Raw genomic sequence first — 22,885 nt, 5'->3', positions numbered from 1 at the left:
ACCACTAGGGAATCCTGATATCCCTTCTTTTCAATGGTAACTACTGCCTTTAAGGTGCCCTATGTCATTTCCATGGGGCCGCAAGAGTCGGACACGACTTAGCAACTAAACCACCAACAGTGCCCTTTCTACCTATTTTTAATAGTTTAACGGTAAGTTTGTTTTCACAAGTAACATATGCTGTTTTTAACTGAAGTGTAGTTGATTTATAAAACTGTGTTAGTTTCAGGTACAGCAATGTGATTTGCATATATGTGTGTATATATATCCTTTTTAAAAATTATTTTCCATTATAGGTTATTACAAAAATAGTGAATATAGTTCCCTGTTATACAGTAAATCTTTATTATCTATTTTACATATAGTAGTATGTATCTGTTAATTCCATACCCCTAGTTTATCCCTCCCTACCTTCCCCTTTGGTGACTATAAGTTTGTTTTCTATGTCCATGAGTCTGTTTCTGTTCTGTAAATAAGTTCATTTGTACCATTTTTTAGATTCCACATACAAGTGATAAAATGTTTGTCTTTTTCTATCTGACTTACTTCACTTAGTCTGATCACCTCTAGGTCCATCCATGTTGCTGCAAGTGGCTTTGGTTCCTTAAGGCTATGGTTTTTCCTGTGGTCATGTATGGATGTGAGAGTTGGACTGTGAAGAAGGCTGATCGCCAAAGAATTGATGCTTTTGAACTGTGGTGCTGGAGAACTCTTGAGAGTCCCTTGGACTGCAAGGAGATCCAACCAGTCCATTCTAAAGGAGATCAATCCTGGGTGTTCATTGGAAGGACTGATGCTAAAGCTGAAACTGCAATACTTTGGCCACCTCATGCAACAAGTTGACTCACTGGAAAAGACTCTGATGCTGGGAAAGGTTGGGGGTGGGAGGAGATGGGGACAACAGAGAGTGAGATGGCTGGATGGCATCACCGACTCGATGGACATGAGTTTGAGTGAACTCCGGGAGTTGGTGATGGACAGGGAGGCCTGGCGTGCTGTGATTCATGGGGTCGCGGAGAGTCAGACACGACTGAGCGACTGAACTGAACTGAACTGAATATTCCATCATATATATATGATGCTATATATAGCACCACCATACAGGTGGCTGCTGCCAGTGCAGGAGACATTAAGAGATGCTGGTTCAGTCTCTGGGTTGGGAAGATCCCTGGAGGAAGAAATTGCAACCCACTCCAGTATTCTTGCCTGGAGAACCCCATGGACAGAGAAGCCTGGCCTGCTACAGTCCATGGAATTGCAAAGAGTTGAACATGACTGAAGCGACTGTGTGTGCTGGTCGCTCAGTCGTGTCCAAGTCTTCGTGACCCCATGGTTACTGTAGCTCACCAGACTCCTCTGTTCATTTGGGTCATACGGCACCTCTATTTTTAGGTTTCTGAGGAAACTCCATGCTGTTTCCCACAGTGACTATACCGATTTACATTCCCACCAGCAGTGTAGGAAGTTTCTCTTTTCTCCACACCCTCTCCGGCATTTATTATTTGTAGACTTTTTGATGATGGCCATTCTGACAGGTGTGAGGTGATACATTACTATAGTTTTGATTTGCATTTCTCTAATAATTAATGATGATGAGCACTTTTCATGTGCCTGTTAGCACATATCCATACAACATATGCTATATTTATATGTCCTAAGATTCTATATAAATATGTGCATACCTTACATATCTGCTGGTTATTTAGAGCTATTTAAATATTAAACAGTATTGTTGGGGCACGGACTGAGCTCTGGAGTCATCCTAACTGTGGACTTATTGCTATACTGGACAATACAATTCCTTATTGTTTAAGCCAGGTAAGTTGGGTTTGCTCTTATGCACTGCTGAAAGCCTCTTTCCTGTGGTCGTCTCACTCTATTAAATTTCTCACCGGTGGGTCCTTAAACTCTAGCCGTTTTCATTTGGCTGCAGATTTACCACCTGTATAGACACTTTTAGTTTCTTCTAAAGATCATCCAATTCAGAGATCTTTTGTATTAGTCATTTCTTGCTGTGGAACAAATTTAGCAGTGCCAAGCAACATGATTTTTTATCTTGCCTAGTTTCTGAAGGTCAGGGATCTGGGAGCAGCTTATCTGGGTGGTTCTGGCTAAGGGGACTCTTGCTAGGTTGCAGGCAAGTTGCTGCTGAGGGCTGCAGCCACCAGAAGGGCCCCAGAAGGGAGGATGTGCTCCCAAGCTCCTTTGGGGACTGTTGTCAGGAAGATTTGGTTCCTTTCCACGTGAGCTTTGCATAGTTGACTTCTCCCAGAGTGAGTGATCTGACAGAGAGAGTCAGAGAGAGAGGCTGAGAGAGAGGAGAGCAGTCCTGCACAGCTCACCACCACGCATCTGTCCACTCCTATGCGGTTAGCGACAGGGATAGCCCTCACCTTGCTCCCTTATTTTTCTCCTCAATCTATACCATGATCACTGGTCCCGTCCTTTTTACCTCCTCGGTGCCTCTCAAGCCACTTCTCTCCGTCCCGTTGCATACTGGATATTGTTGCAGAGAGGTGAACCTGGGGCCTCAGTCATCCAGTCACTGACCCTCAGGTTGTTTCCCATGACCCCCGCAGAATCAAGTTCATGGTTCTCAAGGCCTGCCTGCACCTGCAGCCTCCAAGTACATGGTCTTTCTCATCTCTTGGCCTCGACTCTCCCTTCCCTCTGTGTTTCTTCGGCTCTGAAGTTCAGTGTCGCCTTCTCAGGTTAACTTTTCTGACCTTCAGACCGGATTGGATCCCCTGGTCACATGCCTCCGGGATGTTCCGTCCTTGGCGGGATCTTTTGCTGTGGCGCACAGACTCTCTAGCTGTGTCACGTGGGCTCAGTAGTTGCAGTGTGGACTTTGTTGCTTTGCGGAATGTGGGATCTTAGTTCCCCTGACCAGGGATTGAATCCATGTCCCCTGCATTGCACGGTGGATTCTTAACCACTGGAGTACCAAGGAAGTCCCCTTCCCTGCAGTCTTTAACAAATGTCAGAATACTTATTTCTTTAGCACCTGATTTGGGTCCACTCAGGTCAGACCTCTCAATTTGTCTTTGAACAAATGCACACTCTGCCCTGAGACCTCCAATTGGAAGCATAACTGTTCAAGGCAATATATTTTTCAGATACACACATTGGCTTCAAATCAGTACAGGAACATAACCTAACTTCCATCACCAGAGCTGTGGAAAATGGTACCTGTTTCTAAATGAAACTCTAAGATTAGATGTTCATAACAGTCAACCTTGATTGAACTACCATTATGCAGGCCGGCCTCATTTTAATCTCACCAGAATGATAAGGCAGCTCTCACCTCCCGTTTACTGATGAGGAAAGTGAGACTGCTGCTTTCCTGGTGGCTCATATGATAAAGAATCTGCCTGCAGTGCAGGAGCCACAGGAGATGCAGTTTCAATCCCTGGGTCAGGAAGATCCCCTGGAGGAGGAAATGGCAACCCACTCCAGTATTCTTGATTGGAGAATCCCATAGACAGAGGAATCTAGTGGGCTACAGTTCATGGGGTTGCAAAGAGTCAGACACGACTGAGTGACTGACACTTTTCACTTTCTTTCAAAGTGAGACTCAGAGGAGCCAATGGACTTGTCCAAGTTCACCCAGCTGGTAGGTAGTAGAGTCTGGTAGGTTCACCCTGGGACCTGGTGCCTTTTTCTTGCCATCATACCCTGCTGACTTCCCTCGGAATTTTCCTATGTTTTGGTCCTTTCCCCACCCAAAATGACTCAACTATATGTCAAAACGGCACAACTACATGTAACTCTTGAGTTAGTCATTTGGACTGGGGTCCCAGTTTTTGCCAGAGTTCTTTATAAAGCTTTGCAGATCGTGTCATAGCAGAAATTTTGATTTAAATTGAAGTTGATAAATACACATGTGAAAATTAAGAACTGGTTTCCCCAAGAGATTCAGGAGTGCAATGCCCATGAAGGAAGGAAGCGCACCCTCTTTCAGCAAGTTCCATGAAGAATGACATAGAGCAAGAAGACTGTGGCCAAAGAAAGAACCACGGACTCACCTACCCGCTTGCCCAGCCCCCGGTGGAAAGGGAATGGAGCTGAGCCAGCCCTGGAGGCTTGTTGCGTAGCTGAACAGCCGGGATTCATTAGGGCTGGAGACTTCCGTGGCCGGGCCAGTTAGAGCAGGCTCTGGTGGAAGGGCCCTTTGTCTTTCCCCCAGACCTACCCTTCTCCGATCTCTGGCCCTGGGTGACTTGAACTTTGTGTTTCGTACAGCTGATGAAAACCAAACATAATGACCAGCAAGCAGTCTGGGATGCCTCTCGTAGGCTTACAGACGGTTTCACCCTAGCTATTCCCTCTGGCTTGCCCTCGATGGTCTCTGCTCAAGCTGCTAATCTGAAAAAGTTGCAGCTTGGAGACTGGGGAGCTGTTGTCATTCATAAGACAGCCTCCACTGCGGTTTCTTTCCGTGTATTCACACGCAATCAGCCTCCCATGGCAGTGAAAAAGGTCCAGGTTTTTTACACTGCCTCATCCTTTCATGTGAAAATTAGTGGGGATTGTGACTTGTAATTAAATGGGTGGCCCGACTCCATCTACTACAGCCAATTGTTGATTTCTGAGTGCTCATTGTAAGAAGATAATTTTTAATTCCAGGTATCGTTCCCTGTTCCCCAGCATGGCACTTTGCCTCTTTTTCATCCAGCCTTTCTAGTGATTTATTCCTCCCAGAAGTGGGTGCAGAAAGTGAGGGCAGGAGGGGGAGTGAACCATAATAAAAATAGTGTTTCCTGAGTACTTAGTGTATATTAGACACTGTTCTGAGCTCTTTACTCCAACCCCATGGGGGCAGGTACCATTATTCTCCTCACTTAACAGATGAGAAAACTACAGCATCATAGGTGAAATAACTTACCCAGGTTATTTACACAAGTTATATACACAAGTAGCTAGTGGTCCACCTGGATTCAGCACTAGGCAGTGTGAGCCAGGGCAAGTGCTCTTAAGATAAAAATAGAAAAAAAAAAGGTAGGGGGGAGAGGGAGGTTCCTAAAAATATCTATTGTGCAGTTTATAGCTTAGACACGATCACTGTATGTGCCAAACCACTTTCCCCAAACCCAACAAATATTTGGTGAATTTTTCGATGTTAACTTGTGAAGATCAGTGATTCTAAAAAACCTGGGTGGAGGGACTGATGCTAAAGCTGAAACTGCAATACTTTGGCCACCTCATGCGACGTGTTGACTCACTGGAAAAGACTTTGATGCTGGGAAAGGTTGGGGGCGGGAGGAGAAGGGGACAACCGAGAATGAGATGGCTGGATGGCATCACCGACTCTGTGGACATGAGTTTGAGTGAACTCCGGGAGTTGGTGATGGACAGGGAGGCCTGGCGTGCTGTGATTCATGGGGTTGCGGAGAGTCGGACACGACTGAGCGACTGAACTGAACTGAACTGAATGAGATTTTGAAGAAGGCTATGACTTCCTCTTGCTCCAAAAACTGCATGAAAAATTTGCATATCATTTCCAGAGGTTTAAAGGCTCTGTGAAAAGTCCTCCCGGTAGACCCCATGGAACCTGGGTCAAGAATCCTGATTTAGAACAACACTAAACTCTATCAATATGAAAAACTGAGTTAATGGAAAGAGAGGAAGCTAAACTTGCGTCGGAAAACTGAAATTTATGTAGGGTTGTACGACCTCAGACAAATTACCCACCTTTTTTGTATCATAGTTATCGCTTCCCTCTTCTCTCCCAGTCCAAGTTTATTGTCAAGTTCAACAGGGTAATAGCTGACCGCTGCTTTCAGTTCCCCAGAGGAACATGCCCCACTCCTTTTTGAGAATTCCTTTCCAGGTTCCCTAGTCCTAGGAAATTTGTAAAGCTAAATTAGTGACATTATTCCTGTGCGCATTCCAAAAATAGATGTGAAGGCCTGTTTCCTGTCCCCTAAGCCTGGAGCAGCAAAGACCTTTCAGTAGAGACTTCTTTAGGGAGTCACATGCATCACCTGGGGCCCAGCCCTTGTGGCTAAATTGCAGTAGGGATGAAGCTGCTGAGTAGACGGATGTCTGGGTTTATGTGTGTGTGTGTGTGTGTAGGTGAGGGGAGACAGGGGAAGAAGGAAGTGGCATTGTCAGCTAATGGGAGAAACAGATTCCTAAGACGCTGTAATACTGAGGCAGGAGGTAGAAGCCTCCCTGCCACCCCCCACCCTCCTAGGGTAATGTCATTGGAGATTCATCCCGAAGCACTGAAACTCCAAGAAGAGACAAGCAGAACAAATAAGGGAGGAGGCTGGGCCCTGCCCAGTCCACGTATTTCTTGTTCTCAAAGTCCGAAGACCTCCCTGATCACACGTGTGCAGGAAAGCTCCTTGGAGGTCAGAGGGGAGTGATGCTAACTAATGCCAAGCTACCCATATGCCTTTTCGGTAAAATTCATATAGGCTAAGAGATGCATGCATGAACACACATGGGAGGATCCTGAGGTATACCAAATATGGACAGTGAACCAGGCAAATCAAAATGATTGGCTAAAGAAAACCCTGGAAGAAATACCCCCTAAAAGTCATTCAAACTGCCACAAGGGCACGACTCAGTAACTCTCTCTTGGAGTCCCCTCGTGTGTCTATCCACACCTGCTGTACTCTTCTTCCCTCTTAATAAACACTTTACTTATCTCACCACTTTCTATCTTTGTGGAAATGATTTTCTGCAAAGCCAAAGGGCAAGGGCCCTTGTCACTGACCACTGATCTAGGAGCAAGGATCTGGTACTTTCACCGCCACACCCTGGTCTCAATCTCTGACTGGGAACCCAAGCCCTGCTCCAAACCATTGCAGGCTGAGGCCACCCGAGACCATATCCTATGGTTACTTGGAAACCATGTCAACTCCTCCATACTCCCATAACCAAAGGACTAGGGCTGGTTGACCAGCAAGAAAGTAAACCTCTCCTCTTCTAACCTCCAACCCAGCTGCCCTTTGGCACTTCCCCCACCCTCCCCTTTAAGGTTATTTGTGGTGCCTGTTTTAACAAATTTCACTTTAATAAAGAAACTGAGGGTGAGGAAGAAGGCCCATACCATGGGATTTCCGTGGGGTCAGTCTCAGATAATACAGACAATGATTTATATTTATTGAGCATTTAGAATGAGCTCGACCCTGTGCTAAGGGTCTTATGTACATGATCTCATTAAATTCTCCAAATAGCCCACAAAGTCGCTTTGGTTATTGTTTTCATTTTACAGATGAGACAGTGGAGATTCAGGAGTTGGTGGTGAATGGAGGATTTGACCACTAGGTTCTTGCTCCCAGTCTTTTGGCTGCGGTTGGTCCCAGAAGCAGCGCTGGGTTTTAGGGATTCCCCCAGTGGAGGCCCTGTGTCAGCACTCCTGCACTCCCAGTCTGTGCTGAGTCCCAGGGCTCTACCTTCCCCAAGTGCCTCCCATTCTTTTCCCTTCAACTTCCACTGCTTGCTCCTCGCTCCAGGCCTTGTTCAGTAGCCCAGCTGTTCTCTCTAGGCAGGCCTTGGCCTCCTCCATCCCCCATTCTGGACACCAGGAAGGTTTTTCTTCTCGGACTTTGCTTTGGGCCCCATACCTTCTGCTCCTAAACAGCCAGAGTCTTCCATTAACTATGGATTAAAATCCAGGCACCACGACTGCATGCTTTCTCTTTAACTTCTCTCTCCAAACTGTGCAGAGTGTTTATCCTCTTGAGTTGGCTTTCATTCTGAGATGTGTGTGTGTGTGTGTAATCTCAAAGCTGTTTAACATTCATTATAATATTGTATTTATTTGGCTGCACCGGGTCTTAGTTGTGGCCTGCGGGATCCCTAGTTATGGGCATTTGAACTCTTAGTTGAAGCTAGTTCCCTGACCAGGGTTCAAGCCCAGGCCCCCTGCTTTGAGAGCTTGGAGTCTTAGCCACTGGACCACCAGGGAATTCCCTAAAATTCATTTTTTTAAAATTTATTTATTTTTAACTGGAAGATAATCTCTTTACAATATTGCATTGGTTTCTGCCATACATCAGCCTGAATCAGCCATAGGTATACATATGTCCCCTCCCTCCTGAATGGCTCTCCTACCTCCCACCCGGTCCCAACCCTCTAGGTTGTCACAGGGCATTGGGTTTGAGCTCACTGCGTCATACAGCAAATTCCCACCAGCTATCTATTTTACATATGGAGTTGTATATGTTTCAAAGCTGCTGCTGCTGCTAAGTCGCTTCAGTCGTGTCCAACTCTGTGTGGCCCCATAGATGGAAGCCCACCAGGCTCCCCCGTCCCTGGGATTCTCCAGGCAAGAACACTGGAGTGGGTTGCCATTTCCTTCTCCAATGTGTGAAAGTGAAAAGTGAAAGTGAAGTCACTCAGTCATGTCTGACCCTTAGCAACACCACGGACTGCAGCCTACCAGGCTCCTCCACCCATGGGATTCTCCAGGCAAGAGGACTGCAGTGGCTTGCCATTGCCTTCTCCGGTTTCAAAGCTCCTCTCTCTATTTGACCCACCCTCTCCTTCACTGTGTCCATAAGTCTGTTTTTTATGTGTCCATTGCTGCCCTGCAAGTAGGTTCATCAGTACCATCTTTCTAGATTCCATATATGTGTGTGTGTCTGAAATTCATTTTAATGGTTTACATTGCCATGGGTCCTTTGAAGAAAGGATAATTAAAGGATAAAGGTATCCTTTAATTAAACATGTAAATACTCATTTATTTCCCAGTGGCACTAGATGAACTCAGCCCTTTTTCTTAGAAAGACCTCCCCACTCCCTCCATAGATTGAGACCCTGCCTCTCTCAGGTCCCAGCTCAAGCTTCCCCAGTTCTGTTCCCCAGTTCTTCTCCCAGTGCTCTAGGCCCAAATGATCACTTCTTTCAACCTTGGTTCTTCATCTGACCTCGCAAACTGGGATCAAGCACGTCCCGAAATCCCCGTGCTTCCCTGAGTTAGACCTGGGTGTCAGTCCTGCTCTGCCAGTTCCAGCCAAGTGACCTTGAACAAGTCATTTAATCTCTGAGTCTTGGTTTCGACATCCATACTACGGGGACAGTGCCATCTACTGTACACGGTGACTATAATGGCTAAATAAAACACTACATACACAGAATTTTAAGATGCAGTGTGCGTGCTGGCTGGGATTGTAGCTTCTGGACCCAAGCTGCTTGGGTTCAAACCCTGGCTCTGCCATTTACTTGGATGAGCTATTGAATTCTCATGCCCCAGTATCCCTCTTCGTAAGAATGAGATGACAGGTGTATTATGAGGAATAAATGAGTTGATACATATAAGGTACTCGGATGGCTGGCACAGAGAAATCGATCAAGAATGTCAGCTGTTATCTTGTAACACATCCTTCCCCCTCACTTCAACATCTCGTTTGCTATCTCCATACCTAGACTGAACGCCCTCACTACGGGGACATTGCCTGGGTGTTCTTTTATCCCTGAGCCCAGCACCCTGCCTGCCATGTGGGCAGGAGCTCTTTAAGCTGCTGAACTCACCATAATGGGCATTGTGGGACCATGCAGAATACCCCCAGCAGCCTATAGAGGCAAAGGATAAGGTTTCCAGACTGTGAGCGCCGGGAGCAAACGCTGGGCAGGAAGGAGCCTGGGGATACAGGTGGAGGGGGAGGCAGGTTAGCTGCTTTTCTCCCCCATCTCCAGCTCATCCCCTCCCTCAAGGCCAGGCGTTTCATCTGGCGGACTCAGTGTGTGCAGTCAAGGCGTCGGGGCTGGAGGTGGGGGTGAGGGTGGGGCTTCAGACCTCACCTGGCGTGGGGGTTGGGGGCGCAGCCCCGGCTACCTGCGCCCCCCATTCAGGGTCCTACTGGCTTCTCCCCTGCCCTCACCACCCGGGGGAGCCCAGCCGGACTTGGGCGGGCCTCCGGGCCCCGCAGCTTCCCTCCAGCCACGGCCCGGGGCCTCCCCGCGTGGCCACACCTCCCCGGGCTCCGCAAGGGTTAAGGCGGCCGCGGAGAGGAGAGGTTTGGGCTGACGTCGCGCCGGCTGAAGGTGGTTCCCCTCGGATGAGGATGCGAGAGCCTGGCGAGCTGAAACCCGAGCTCTCGCTCAGCTGGGGCTTGCGGAGGGCCGCGTAGGAGCCGCCTGCCCGCCGGGCTCCCTCGGTCCCTCCCCAGCAGTCACTCCCGGCGCCGCCGCGGGACGATGGAGCTGGGCTGGTGGCCGCAGCTGGGGCTGACTTTCCTGCAGCTCCTTCTCATCTCGTCCCTGCCAAGAGGTACTGTGAGTCGCATTCAGGACCCCCCAGGAGGGGACTTTTGTCTCCCGGAGTTAGGGGGCAGGAGGGGTGTCCCGAGAGAGGGTGCTTGTGTGTGTGTTTGTGGTGGTGGTGAGCTTTCTTCTAGTGGGAATCTTGGGGACTTGGCTGGTGGTGCTGAAGTGTCCCTCTTTCTTCCTAAGAACATGACACCGTTTTCTGCCATCCCAACTTGTGGGACTGAACTGCCTCAGGAAACGTACCAGCTTCAGTTTTATGTGCCTTTTTTTTTTAAGGTTTTTAAAGCAAAATTATCCCTGGGGTTCTACCCAGGCTCAGGTGCCCCCTCTGACATGCAAAAGCCAAATCTCAACCTGGAAAAAGCCCCCTCCCAGGTGAGCTGGGAGGAAAGAGGTGAATAAGAGCAGTGCTTGCAGGGAGGGTGTTTGTCCTGAAGCATCTCGTTGAGGAGATCTCACACTACAACCGTTCAGAACAGATTCCCAGCAAGGCAGAGGTGCCACTCAGCATGTATACACTTCCTTTCCGATAAGGATGAGAAAGAAGAAGAAAAAGCTGGGGTGAAGAGTGCAAGTTGATTTGGGGGATGCACAGAGTTTACTTAGAAAGAGCTGTGGCTTCTGTGTTTTTCACATGTCATTTTCTGAGCCACAAACCCCACGTCAGATGGGCTCCTGGGGCAAGTGAGGTTGAAACAAGACCCAGACAGAGCTCTTGGGAGCCTCTTGACCCAGCAGAAGCAAGGGGAGCGCAGGCTTGTCCTGTGACTGCTGCTGGGCAAGCAGGGAAGGAGGACTTCTTAGGAGCATCTGTCCCTCTATGGCTAGAGAGGCTAGGTGTCAGGAGGCAAGGTGAGACTTCAGGAGGTAAAAGGCACAGATGATAAAATAGGGCAGCTTTGCAGGAGGAACAGGGAGTGTATGAGCCTTTGCTACTCCCCTCTGTGGGGGTTCCCTGCCACCTGTGCTAGTGACCTGTTTAAGCAGTGGGTGCTTCGTTGCTGCATGTAACTGGCAAGCGCCCAATAATGAAACAGAGTAAGTTGGGTGGTGAGGGTGTAGAAAGCCATCAGCTACTGTAGAAGGAAAGCTAGACCTCAGAGCACATCCCTTCATGGTGAATGAACAAAAACCGAGATACATGAAAAGCACACCCCCCCTCCTCCATTTTAGTCAATACTTTCCATCTACCTGTAGCCTGCCAGCCCCAGGTGAAATCTTCCTTGGTGATTTACTCTCAAGCTGAAGAGTGTTTTATTTGAATTTTGCCTTATTGGTGTCTGGAACAGCCCAATAATGTAGGGAGAAGGAGCCCGGGAGGGTGGAGTCTGATTATCCTTTAACCCAGCCACTTGCCTGGGGTTTATTTGGTGACTTTTCCTCAAGACTTGTCCCTGTTCCACCTCTGCCTTTTGGAGCCAACCTTCCAGGGCACGGTGGCCCAAGCCCAACTCCAGAGGAGCCTGCTTCCTTCTGCAGTGCCAGGCCTCCCAGCTTTAGTTTTCTTGTCCCTGCATCTCCTTTTCTAATGTGGCAGGTGAGATGGCTGAAACCCATAAAAGCTGAAAACTAAAGCTCAGCTGCCCCTTTTTCCTTGCCCAGGATCTGAAAGACCCGTTTATCCCTGACCTGAGACTCTCTTGTACCTTTTACTCAGGAAAGAAAGCTGACTCTGGTAAAGAATCTCCTGCCAATGCAGGAGACAGGGGTTCAGTCCTTGGGTGGGGGAGATCCTCTGGAGAAGGAAATGGCAACCCAGTCCAGTATTCTTGCCTGGTGAATTCCATGGACAGAGGAACCTGGCGGGCTACAGTCCATGGGGTCACAAAGAATCGGACTCAGCTTAGAGACTAAAACAAAACCACCACCAACAAAAAAGCCAAACAGAAAAGAAGAGCTTCAGGGAGGGTGATTGGTGTCTGGGCAGCCAAGCTGCTGAGTGAGCCGGGGAGCAAGGCTGTTTCATTGTCTGTCAAACGTTCACGTTTAAAGGGAGCACGGAGTGATGGCAGGGAGAAGGAAACTATTTCGAGTTGAGTGAGGGAGTCCACTCCCTGCTGGAACTCTGAATCTGGCCCCCGTCAAGGAAAGCTGAGCAGCATGTTTCCTCTAATTACTTTTCTAAAAAGAGCATTTGATGAAATGTAAACATCCACTGGGATGGCACGGCAGACGGTTATTGCTCATCGACTTGGGACACGTGTCTGAGGATGAGAATCCAAACATCAGGCCAAGTGATAACCCAACACAAACAGCATGTGAGGGGAGAAACCCAATTCCACTGACTTCACCAAATAGCAGTAGCTCTGCCAGCAGGATCCAGCCTAAAAGGAACAACTCATTGAAAGGATGTGACTCTGGGGAATGAAGCCTTCACATGAATAACTTCACAAGTGTTGCTTCCAACAGACATTAGCTGGTGGGGAGCGAGCATCCAGGCAACCAGGGAGGATAATTTGAAGCCCAGATATGCAGTGGGCAGGAGCAACCAGTGGAGAAAGGGAATGTGGAAAGAAAACAAGGGGGAAGGAGTGGCAAGAAAAATTAGATGTTGGTTTATAATGGGATGTGTTAGCAAATTCCAAGGACAGAGCTATGAAAATTGGGCCTTCTTGGCAGGGCTAGATTTTTGTGGGAACTATGAAGAGGGTGTTCCCTTGATATATACTCTGAGAACTCCTAGCTTTTCCAACAGGGAAATAATTTGATGGTGGGATCATGGGTTTCAGGAGCTAGGAGTGACTGGAGAGATCAATTAGTCAGAGTACTTCAAAGGCAGAGGACGAGGATAGTAAACATCTGAGCATTTATAGTGGGCTCAGTGTTTAAACCAAAGCAGGGTAGGTGCTGTTATTCCCCAGATGGGGTTTAGAGGGGGTCTGTGACCTGTTCAAAGATACACAGGCACAGTTTCTGGAAAAGTGAAACATTTGACATAGCACTTCCACCTCTGGGAATAGACACAAAATAAATGAAAGCAGAAACTCCAGCAAATATTCATACAGCCATGTCCACTGCAGCACTATTGCCAGCCGGGAGAAACAACCCACGTGTGATTAAACAGAATGTGGGTCTATACATACAATGGAATACTATTCAGCCTTAAAAGGAGTGACGTTCTGATTCAAATGACAATGTGGATGAGCCTTGAAAACATGATGCTTCAGTGAAAGAAGTCAAACACAAAAAGATAAATACTGTATGATTCCATTCATGTGAGGTGCCTAGAGGAGTCAAATTCATAAAGGCAGAGGCTGGAGGCTGGGGCTGGAGGAGGAGGGATTGGAGAGTTGGTGTTTAATGGGCGTAGAGTGTCAGTGAGTACTGATGATAACATTCTGGAGATGCATAGCAGTGACGGTTACACAGGCCATTGGACTGTACACTGAAAGGCGATTAAAATGGTAAATCTATGTTATTTACATTTTGCTGCAGAAATGATTCCCAGGTGGCTCTAGTGGTAAAGAACCCGCCTGCCAATGCAGGAGATATAAAGAGACGCAAGTTCAGTCCCTGGGCCTGGAAGATCCCCTGGAGAAAGAAATGGCAATCCACTCCAGTATTCTTGCCTGGTGAATCCCATGGACAGAGGAGCCTGGCAGGCTACAGTCCATGCGGTCGCAAAAAGTTGAACACGACTGAAGTGACTTAGCACAGTACAGCAATGATGATAAAAAGAAAACACAAGAAGATTAGTGGAGCCTGGGGTGAGCCCAGACCATCAGATTCCTGAGCTCAAGCTCACCTGGAACCTGGCTGACAGACTCACATAGCTAACAGCCTCCTACACTGATGTGCATGTAATCGTGACACGGTTTCAGGACACACGTGGCAGGAGAGGGTCCTTGCTCTCTCCCATGTGGCTGGTGCTGCTGTTGTGTTGTGGGGTGACTCTGGCATAAAGGGAGACTGTAGCGTGAAAGGACTGGCAGCCTTCGGGTCAGAGGTCTGCAGAAGTACTCAGTAGGGCCGTCTATGGGGTCGCACAGAGTCGGACACGACTGAAGCGACTTAGCAGCAGCAGCAGCAGCAGCAGCGCTTGAAAGGCTTGAACCTGTTGCTTTGAGGTGGGTGGGGCCCTCTGTCTGGTCTGACACCCCACTTCTCAGTTCACAGGTGTCTTCCCTGCTAGTCCCTGCTTATCTCTGCCTTGTTGACCTCTGTTCCTGGGAGGGGTGGGGGAGAAATGGGATGTGAAAGAGAGAAAGTGGAAAGCTGGGTGCTGAATGGGGAGAAGTACAAGTGAGCGTTCTGTAGCGGACAGGAATATAAATGCATTTTCTCTTGTGTGTGTCGTGGGACACAGTCTCACCTCCATGACCACCGGTAAAATGTTTTATGAATGCCCCTGAGGGTGAGCTGTTGGTTGAAGTTGAGGGTGAGGGTGGGTGTTATATCTGGGTCAGTAAGCTGGGGACAAAGCACCTTTGGACCCAGAGGCAGAGATGACCTGGAGCATGTAAGTCCCTTAGAAATATCCAGAAGACTTAGGGAGGGCTTTGGAATGCTACTGGCAGGGACTGTGGGTTTGACTTAAATTTATCTGCATCTGGGTTACCCTGGCTAGACAGCAATGGCTGAGATTATGGCGTCTCCTGGTGTCTGGAGGGCCTAATGATTGGCCTTAAGTCAGAAAATTATTTCCATCTGCCCTCCTAGGGGTGGCCGATCCTGATGCAAGAGAAAACCTCTCTACCTGCCTTTTCTGAGCCTAGTTCTAGAAGCTGCAATTGATTTGGGGGGAAGGGTCCACATTTCAGTAATAAATGAGGGAAAGTGATACCCTGCTCCTCCCCTCACGTGGAAGGACCTGTCACCCCCACTTTGTTGATATTTGAAAGTCACAAGAGCCCAGATCCCTCTCATTTTATTTTAAAGGGGAGGGAAAACCAGTGTTTACATTTTCTAATTCCTGAATTCCAGGGCAGAGGACCCCGAAGCCAGTTGGAGCTTTGAAAGCTACCAGATCAGTGGCAGAAAGTTATCAGATTTCAAGACTGGTCTGTGTTTAAGGAGTTCTGTTTGTCAGTCATCCCAAGATCTGGGCCAAAGCATTAGGTTTATAATGGAGAGAAAGAAGTAAAATGCAGGAAAAGCGAAACTTCATATCTATGAACAAAACCACTCAGGGAAGGTAGAGAATTAGAGTTGGCTGGAGACATTTCTCTTAACCAATGGGACTTTCTACCTCTCAGCGCCCAATGCTGTTCCTTTCATTGTTCTCGTTTGTTATTTGTGATACAGACCCAGAGCCAGTGTGGGTTGGGAGTGGAGTAAGTGGGGCTGCACATCAGATAGTTCACCTGTAATGGTGGAAACACCAGTGGTGGAAGCCTCCTGCCTAAGGGACCAGATCCCAGATAATCTACTGGTATTTGTGGTAAATACCAGGCATTCTCCTATATGTTTTACATGTATTCATTTAATCCTCACAACATACCTAGAAGGTAAGTAGTTCTTGTCCCTGGTTTACATACTGAGAGAGAGGTACAGTACTTGCCCAGGTCGCAGAGCTGGACGTCAGTGTTTTGAACCCAGTCTGACCCCGTAATGCATGCACCAAAGCTGTAACACTGCTATAGTCAGTAGTGGGTCCAACTATGGTAGATCTTCTGTCTGTATTTTGGCCAAATCATCAGGATCACAGTGTTAGCAAAGAGTTCTGGTTATCCCGTGGATATTCCAAGAGCTGATATTCCCCAGCCCCTGAGTCAGCAAGGTCACATGCTCACCCTGTGGAGGCCGAATGGATGTAAGTGATGAAGGAGAGACCTCACCAGCCCCTGTGGGACCACGTGGAACCCAAGAGGAACCATTTTCTAGAGGAAACAGGAATGTTAAGCAGATCGCAAATCCCACTCATTTCTGGGTAACTGTCCGCAGGCACATGCATCTCATTATGATTAGACATGGGAAGTGAGAATTTCTTTGTCTCATGGTCAAATTTTATAATCAAAATCACGTTTCTGTTTGTGGAGCGACAGAGTTAAGGATGAGACATACTGCATGCCTGGCCCTGAGACTGTGGAGCACTAATCTTTTATGGATTTATTCTGTCAAGATCGTCAATGTGTAAATTCTTAGGTGATGGAATAGAAGTAGCAGGCCTGGCATGAATAAGGGGAGGCATTTTTCTTTCTTCTTTTTTTGGCATAACACAGCTGATGGATATTGCAGGGGATGGAGATGCAGCCCCCCTCCATTAATACTGAGATGGATTTTAACCAGTTCATGTCAACCTTGAATGAGGATCTGCTGTCTTTTGTTGAGTGGTTAAGAGAGCCCAAATGAAGACACATGTTTCTGTCACCTTTCTGCCTCTGGAGTTGGGGACCTGCCTTTATTCCTGCAGTGTAGGCATCTTTATCACTGCCCTCTCCGAGACTCTGGCTGTCTCAGAGGGCTGAGTTAGTGGTTTGGCAGCGAGTGTCGGTAAGTAGAAGTCTGGTCAGTTGGTTTGGTGATTGGAAAACCAGAGCTGCTGCTGCCAGAACAGAGTGAGGAACACATTCAGGCAACTTTAGCTCATGGGGAGGTGCAGCAATTGTCCTCATAAGCTGAATTTATGATTGGGTAAAATAAATTTCCAGCTAGTTCAATGGAAAATCACTGGGTGGAGGAGCCATGGTGGCCTGGTTTGCTTCAAATCAATCATTTGAGGACTCTGGGGAACTGAAGTGTCAGTTTTTCAAACCCAGTTCTATACCCATTTACTTCATAGGATTCCTTTGAAGATGATCAGTTAATCCCCTATATCGTGCAACCCCACTTTGGAAGTCAGTAGTGATGTTGGAGAACACCCAGGATGTTCTTAGCTTCTAGCTGGTAGCATCTACTCCCATATTTTCTAATATACCACTTCACTCACCTGGGATGCAAGCAGAAGGGAGGGCTTGGCTGGTATAAAGGATCTTTATTGCCTTACTTCTTGTTTGGCTTTCTGCCTCCCACTGGGTGGTTGACTGCCTGCTTCTAAATGATGTTCAGCCTCCTTTCTGTGCAAACCTAGCTCCCCTGGCCAATTCACTGGTAGAACAGAACAAGTGAATATTCAAGTCTTCATGGAAATGAGATACAAACTGTAATATACAAAAAAGCAAAATATATTTAGCAGTAATGGACCCAATTGGGGCTTCCCTTGTGGCTCAGTGGTATAGAATCCACCTGCCAATGCAGGAGACTCAAGTTTGATCCCTGGGTCAGGAAGATCTCCTGGAGGAGGAAATGGCAACCCACTTCAGTATTCTTGCCTGGGAAATCCCATGGACAGAGGAGCATGGCGGGCTACAGGTCTTGGGGTCGCAAAGAGTCAGACACAATTGAGTGACTAAACAACAGCAGAAGTGGACCCAATGGATTCCCTGTGAAATAGACTCCAAAAGGTCAGGAGTCATCTCTAACAGCAGTCTTGGTCACAAATAACCTGACCCTGGAAATCACATATGTCTGATATGTCTGCATTCATATATTTATTCAACAAACTATCTGGAGAGAGCAGAATGAATGAGAGCAGTCCTTTTCCTAAAGACACTTGTAATCTGTTGAGAGAGCTCATGGTCTAGCCTGGTGTTTTCCAAAGTAGGTTTCATGAGATACTAATATTAAAGGATATTCAGCAGAAATAATAAAACCTAGGATGTCATGGTGAAATAGATTTGGGGAATGTGGGAATTAACTTGGTACAAAGAATATTATAGACTTGGCAAAGCCCTACAATAAAGCAAGCTGTTACTAGCATTTAAAAAGTTGTTCAGCTGCAGACCTCTTTTCATGTCATACCTTACACCATCAGTGGATTTAGCACTCCATGGAGTACAGTTTGGAGAACTCAGGTCTCTTGTCCATAATGAATAAAACATTGAAGAATATCTCTCTCACCATGATGGAGGACAAGGTAAGAAGGGAATCTGAAAATCTAGAAAATTGGAGCATCTCTTCGGACTTCTGCTGAGAGACAGACAGGAAGTCTGTCATCCTGCTCACTTCACACCTGCTGAGACGTTGAAAGAACTGTCGAGGTGATCTGGCCCTGTTATGATAAAAGTCCTCACCAGCATTGACCTGCGTAGTTCACCAAGAAAGCTTATTCCTGGTCTACAAGGTGCTCAAAGTAATGTGATTGCCCTGGGATCATTGGGCGGAATGACGTGTGACTCTGATTAAGGTGCACGTGGTGATGTGACAGTCCCAGGGAGCAGTAAGAGCTGTGACTTGACTTCCCCACTTAGGTTGTAACCTTGGTGACAGTTACACTGTCCCCATTCAAAACTGAGGTGAATATTTGAGCATCCTTCTAGCTCCTGGGAACATTGAGTTCAAGATCCAAGTCCATTCATTACCAGTTAACCTCCCCCCACCTCAACACACATATTGGTTTCTCTCCAGTCTTTTCTTATTTATACTCCTGTCTGCTAGTTTGGGTATAGCTCAGGCACCATGATCCTGATTTGTACAACCCGGAAGCGGTCTGGGCTGTTTACACTGGTGCTGTGTCCCATAGAGACAGCACGTGAGTTTGAGCTGTTCATCAACCCCTTGTTTGCTGTTTCTGGGAACAGCTTTATTCCTCCCTTTCCTAAATATTGTTCTTGTTGTCATGCAACACGGTTTCTCCCTTAGCCCTCATTGCCTGCCTCCTGTCTCTGCCCAGACTTGTTTCAGATTGGATGACTATAGTAGCAATGGATAAGGAATGAAGCAGCTATTCCTTTTGAGGGTTTTCTGCCCAACCCATAACCTTCTCAGCAAAGATTGAGCTCTTCCTGGCCATTTTATGTATTTCGTTTTTGATGCTGACATCTTAGTATGGATGTGTTCAAGTTTGAATATACACGCACACAGAAAAATAAAAGTATAGACATGGTTGTTGTGGTTCAGTTGCTCAGTCATGTCTGACTCTTTGTGACCCCATGGACTGCAGCACACCAGGCTTCCCTGTCCTTCACTGTCTCCTGGAGTTTGCTCAAACTCATGTCCATTGAGTCAGTGATGCCATCCAACCATCTTATCATCTGTCGTCCCCTTCTCCTTCTGCCTTCAATCTTCCCCAGCTTCAGGATCTTTTCCAGTGTGTCAGCTCTGAGCATCAGGTGGCCAAAGTATTGGAGCTTCAGCTTCAGCGTCAGTCCTTCCGATAAATATTCGGGACTGATCTCCTTTAGGAAATAGATATGGTTGTGTATACACTTATGTGTGTATATGGATGGCTATGTATAAACATGAGGTGTAGAGTATTAGGGTTTAAAACATGGGCCAGAGTTTGAATCCTGCCTCCATCATTTATGGCTCTTTTCTTGGAAAATTACTTAACCTCTTTCATGTGGCCTTACCACCTTCCAACCTGTACACTGAGAATAATAGTGTCTTTATTTGAGTTTGAGAAGGGAATGGCGACCCACTCCAGTGTTCCTGCCTGGAGAATTCCATGGACAGAGGAACCTAGAGGGCTGCAGTCCATGGCATTGCAAAGAGTTGGACATGACTGAGCGACTAACACACACAAATGGGATAACCTATTTACTTTTAAATTATCATTGGGATATAGTAGTAGTAGTAGTACAGAGAAGGCAATGGCAAGCCACTCCAGTACTATTGCCTAGATAATCCCATGGATGGAGGAGCCTGGTAGGCTGCAGTCCGTGGGGTCGCTAAGGGTCAGACACGACTGAGCGACTTCACTTTCACACATTGGAGAAGGAAATGGCAACCCACTCCAGTGTTCTTGCCTGGAGAATCCCAGGGATGGGGGAGCCTAGTGGGCTTCCGTCTATGGGGTCACACAGAGTCGGACACGACTGAAGTGATGCAGCAGCAGCAGGAGCAGCAGTAGTAGTAGTAAAGTCGCTTAGTTGTGTCTGATTCTTTGCAACCCCGTGGACGGTAGCCTACCAGGCTTCTCCATCCATGGGATTCTCCAGGCAATAATACTGGAGTGGGTTACCATTTCCTTCTCCAGGGCATCTTCCCGACCCAGGGATCGAACCCGGGTCTCCCGCATTGGAGGCAGACACTTTAACCTCTGAGCCACCAGGGAAGCCTGGGATATAGTTGATTTATTATTGTTGTTTTTTTTTTTTTTTTAATTTTCACTTGGAATATAATTGCTTTACAATGTTGTGCTAGTTCCTTCTGTATAACAGCATGAATCATAATATGTATACTTATGTCCCGTCCCTCCTGAGCCTCCCTTCACCTTCCCCATTCCATCCCTCTAGGTCATCACAGAGCACTGAGCTGAGCTCCCTGTGCTATATAGCAGGTTCTGGAATAGTACTGAGCCATAAAAAGGAATAAAATTGAGTCATTTGTAATGATGTAGATGAACTTAGAGTCCGTCATACAGAGTGAAGTTAAGTTAGAAAGAGGAAACCAAGTGTAGTTGATTTATAATGTGTCAGCTTCAGTTGGACAGCAAAATGAATCTGCTATACATATGCACATATCCACTCTTTTTTGGATTCTTTTCCCATATAAGCCATTACAGAGTATTGACTAGAGTTCCCTGTGATATAGAGTAGGTCCTTTTTACTTATCTATTTTATGTATAGCAGCGTCTCTGTGTCATTCCCAGTCTTTGATTTCTCCCTCCCTTCCCGTTTACCCTCCCTCCTACTTACCCTTCGTTTTCTACGCGTGTAACTCGATTTTGTGCATGAATTCGTTTGTAACGCTGTGTTTAGAGTCTACATACGGTGCTGTCATATGACATCTGTCCTCCTCTGTCTGGCTTACTGCGCTCAGTGTGACGACCTCCAGGTGGTCCAGTGGTTGAGACTGAGCTTCCACCGCAGGGGGTGAGGGCTCGATCCCTGACTGGGGAATTAAGATCCTGCACGCCACATGGCACGGCCAAAAATCAAAGAGAGAGAGAGAGAGCCTATTCAGTATGCTGCTTTGCAAACAGGAGCACTCAGGGAGTTACGGTCATCTTCTGCTCCTCGCTTTCCTAGTATTTTTCCCACTAGCACAGAAGGAATTAAGGAGAAGCATCGGGTATTCTGTCTTTAGTAGGCTGGAATTCACATGGTCCTTTTCAGGCTCACTTCATCTTGGTGCATAGTCCTATTCTAGTCATCTGTGACTCTGTGTCAGAAAAATAAAAATTCCTGAAGATTCACGGTATGTTTATTTCTCTGAGACTTGCTTTCTCCCCTTGCTTTTATCATGCATCTGCCTTCCAACCTTCGGGTGAAATTCCTTCCACATGCCTAAGTTTGTCCATGTGCTGGATTCTTGCAGGGGTTTGAGGGGCTGGTGTCTTGCAGAGTGGGTGATTCTGGGTCAGTGATGTTGTCTCCCAAACATGAGATGGTGCCCATGGCCACCTGTTGTGATTCAAGGGTAGAGCCAGCCAGGAATCCTCAGGCCGAAAGACGTTCCCCTTCATCTTGTTCAAGCTTGTAGAGCTGGGGGAGGCAGCTATAATGAGGACTAGTCTGCATGAAGCCGCTGCCAGCTTAAGGCTTAGTGAACCATAGGACATACCATTATAAATGCATCACCCTCGTTCAGCCTGACATCTGCTCTTGGCCATCTGCCTTTGGTAGAAGGAAAATCTGGCTTCTGCTTGGCATCAGTGAACCTGAACGTGAAGACAGTAACAGTGACTCTGGAGGCTCTGGGCAAAGGGATAGATGTGGTTGACCAAGGCCCGCATAGAGCCCTGGCAGACTCTGGCTCAGAAAGTAGGTTTTAAACATGTGGAGGATTGGGGAACAGGTGGGATTGTTTGTAGAAGTCTTATGTCTGAGGAAATCCAGATTAGATTTTTAGGGTAAGCATAAGTTTTATTTTCTTAAGGAAATATTTTTTCTTGTATTACTTTTAAAAAACATTTATATATTTTTATCTGTGTCACGCAGCCTGAGGGATCTTAGTTACCTGACCAGGAATTGAACCTTCTCCTTCTGCAGTGAATGCTCAGAGTCCTAACCACTGGACGGTCAGGGAATTCCCAAGTTTTATTGTTTCTTAATTTATACATTCTAATGCTTTGCTTGAATAATATTTGCTGAGTTCTATTGCCAGGAACTTTTAAGTGTGTTATTAAAAAATTTTTAGTAGCCAATGCTAAATAAAAAAATAAGATCTATCCAGCTCATATTCCAGTGTTGGAAATAACCCAGAAGCAGCTGTCTTTCTGTGCTAGGGATTTCTAGCACAGTTGTTGAGGATAATGGCAACTTGGGACCCTTCCAAGATGCTCGAGTTTGGGTTTTATTCCCTCTGGCTACGGATGTAGAATTTCTATTCCTAGAAGAGAAGCAGCAGGAGGTGAGGTATGTCCTATTTAAATAGGTGTCTGAAGAGGAGGTATTAGAGAGAAGAGATTAGGAAATCTAAAAGCAAGGGGGAGGAACTCAGAATGCCACGATAGAAACTGCTTGAAAATGCCATGTATGTGTGGGCCTCTGGGGGAGACAGTTACTCACCCCTTCTGTTCCCTTAGCCATCTGTATCTTAGCCACACATGTGATGGCTTTAAAAAAAATTTTTTTTGGAATATAGTTGATTTACAACCTGAAACTAACACAATATTGTAAATCAACTATACTTCATTAGAGTATATTAGAATGTACAGCAAAGTGAGTCAGAGATATATATATATATGTGTATATATATATATACACACATTCTTTTTCAGATCCTTTTCCCGTAT

At 46.8% G+C, this 22,885-nt stretch overlaps 1 protein-coding gene across 1 annotated transcript in view; it reads left to right on the top strand.

The window, feature by feature from the left end:
* Nucleotides 1-9,991: 9,991 nt before the first annotated feature.
* The window catches only part of PAMR1 (peptidase domain containing associated with muscle regeneration 1), an 80,236-nt gene continuing 67,342 nt past the window's right edge, over nucleotides 9,992-22,885 (top strand). The window contains exon 1 of the mRNA XM_055423844.2: nucleotides 9,992-10,228. Coding sequence (XP_055279819.2) covers nucleotides 10,156-10,228 — 73 coding nt within the window. The 5' untranslated portion in view covers nucleotides 9,992-10,155. The remainder of the gene's footprint in view (nucleotides 10,229-22,885) is intronic.

The sequence above is a fragment of the Moschus berezovskii genome, chromosome 14 (genome assembly GCF_049115385.1).
Source record: "Moschus berezovskii isolate FMDL1 chromosome 14, NW_MosBer_1.0, whole genome shotgun sequence".
In the NCBI taxonomy this organism is placed as follows: Eukaryota; Metazoa; Chordata; class Mammalia; order Artiodactyla; family Moschidae; genus Moschus; species Moschus berezovskii.
This window is presented reverse-complemented; position numbering and strand designations above follow the sequence as displayed.